The 1,114-nt window shown below is 41.9% G+C and overlaps 1 protein-coding gene across 1 annotated transcript; it reads right to left on the bottom strand.

The window, feature by feature from the left end:
* Positions 1–306: 306 nt before the first annotated feature.
* Positions 307–795, bottom strand: LOC107042299 (ribonuclease H1-like). Its single transcript, XM_015263298.1, has one exon. It carries the CDS (start codon positions 793–795, stop codon positions 307–309), a length of 489 nt encoding a protein of 162 aa, XP_015118784.1.
* Positions 796–1,114: the final 319 nt, after the last annotated feature.

Consider the following 1,114-nt stretch of genomic DNA (forward strand, 5'->3'; position numbering starts at 1 on the left):
GTTGCCCTGCTAGGTTCTGTACATCAACCGTCATCATCAGCCTCCAATTCCGATTTATTCCTCTTATTTGGTCGATTTTTTCATAATATAGCCCGGGGTTGTGTGGGAGAGCCTCTAGTTGATGGATTTGATCTGGTGATACCGTTCTTACGGTTGCCCATATTGACGCCCAGATGAGAAGCAGCTTCCAGCAGTTTTTCATGCTGTGATTCTTGGCTAGGTAGAAAAACATATCGGTAATTGTATTAATGTTATCAACTCTACTGTTACGGGGGAATGTTTATATTAGATGGCTTTGGTTTTTGTTTAGGTTGCAGAATAGATTTTTGACCCAATTTTAGCCAATTCATCGGCTTTTTCATTTCCGTGGACCCCTTGGTGCCCAGGAGTGTATTCAAATTTGACCTCTAATTGATGCATGAGTGTGTCGAGCTCTTTTAATAGTTTTTGATTCACGACAGGTTTGGCTTTGGCATTCAGCCATCCATTTCCTTTCCACTTAGGTAGGTGTTCAGTCATGCAGCTGATTAGGTATTTCGAATCGGTAAAGATTTTGACTCGTCTTATGTCATGTCGGAGGCACAATTTGCAGGCTTCTATTGCAGCAGCAGTTTCTGCGGTGATGTTGGTGGTGCGTTCCGCTACAAGGGTCTTGTGGGTGTTCAAAGGGTGTTTCTCTTCGAACCACACTCCTATTCCTCCTATGGCGTTGGTGGTGCCATTGTGGGAGCATGATCCATCTACGTAGACGTGGGTCCAATTGCTATTTGGATTTGGTTGACTGGATTCTGCCATTCCTCTGTAATAAGACATCGGAGAGGAAATAATTTTTTTTTTTTTGTTTTCTTCGCAGGGTTTTAGTTTATTTGGGTGTTTCATGAACCGGTGACCGTCTTCATTCTCCAGGTAGACATTTCCTTTTGCAGTGATGTCTACAATCTCGTAGGGTCCAGTATATGCTTGATCTAGTTTCCCTATCTCAGGTTCTTTTTCAACATAGACGAATTGACCAATTTTTAATTTCAGAGGTCTCGAGGTTTGATCATATATCCTCTTGGAATTTAATTTGGCTTCCTAGAGTTGTTGAAACGCAATCTCATGTATTTTGTCGAGT

The sequence above is a fragment of the Diachasma alloeum genome, unplaced genomic scaffold (assembly GCF_001412515.2).
Source record: "Diachasma alloeum isolate Michigan unplaced genomic scaffold, Dall2.0 Dall_scaffold_00440, whole genome shotgun sequence".
Taxonomy (NCBI): domain Eukaryota; kingdom Metazoa; phylum Arthropoda; class Insecta; order Hymenoptera; family Braconidae; genus Diachasma; species Diachasma alloeum.

Coding starts and splice junctions, on each gene's coding strand:
- LOC107042299 (XM_015263298.1), bottom strand. CDS start 795: ATGGCAGAATCCAGTCAACCAAATCCAAATAGCAATTGGACCCACGTC.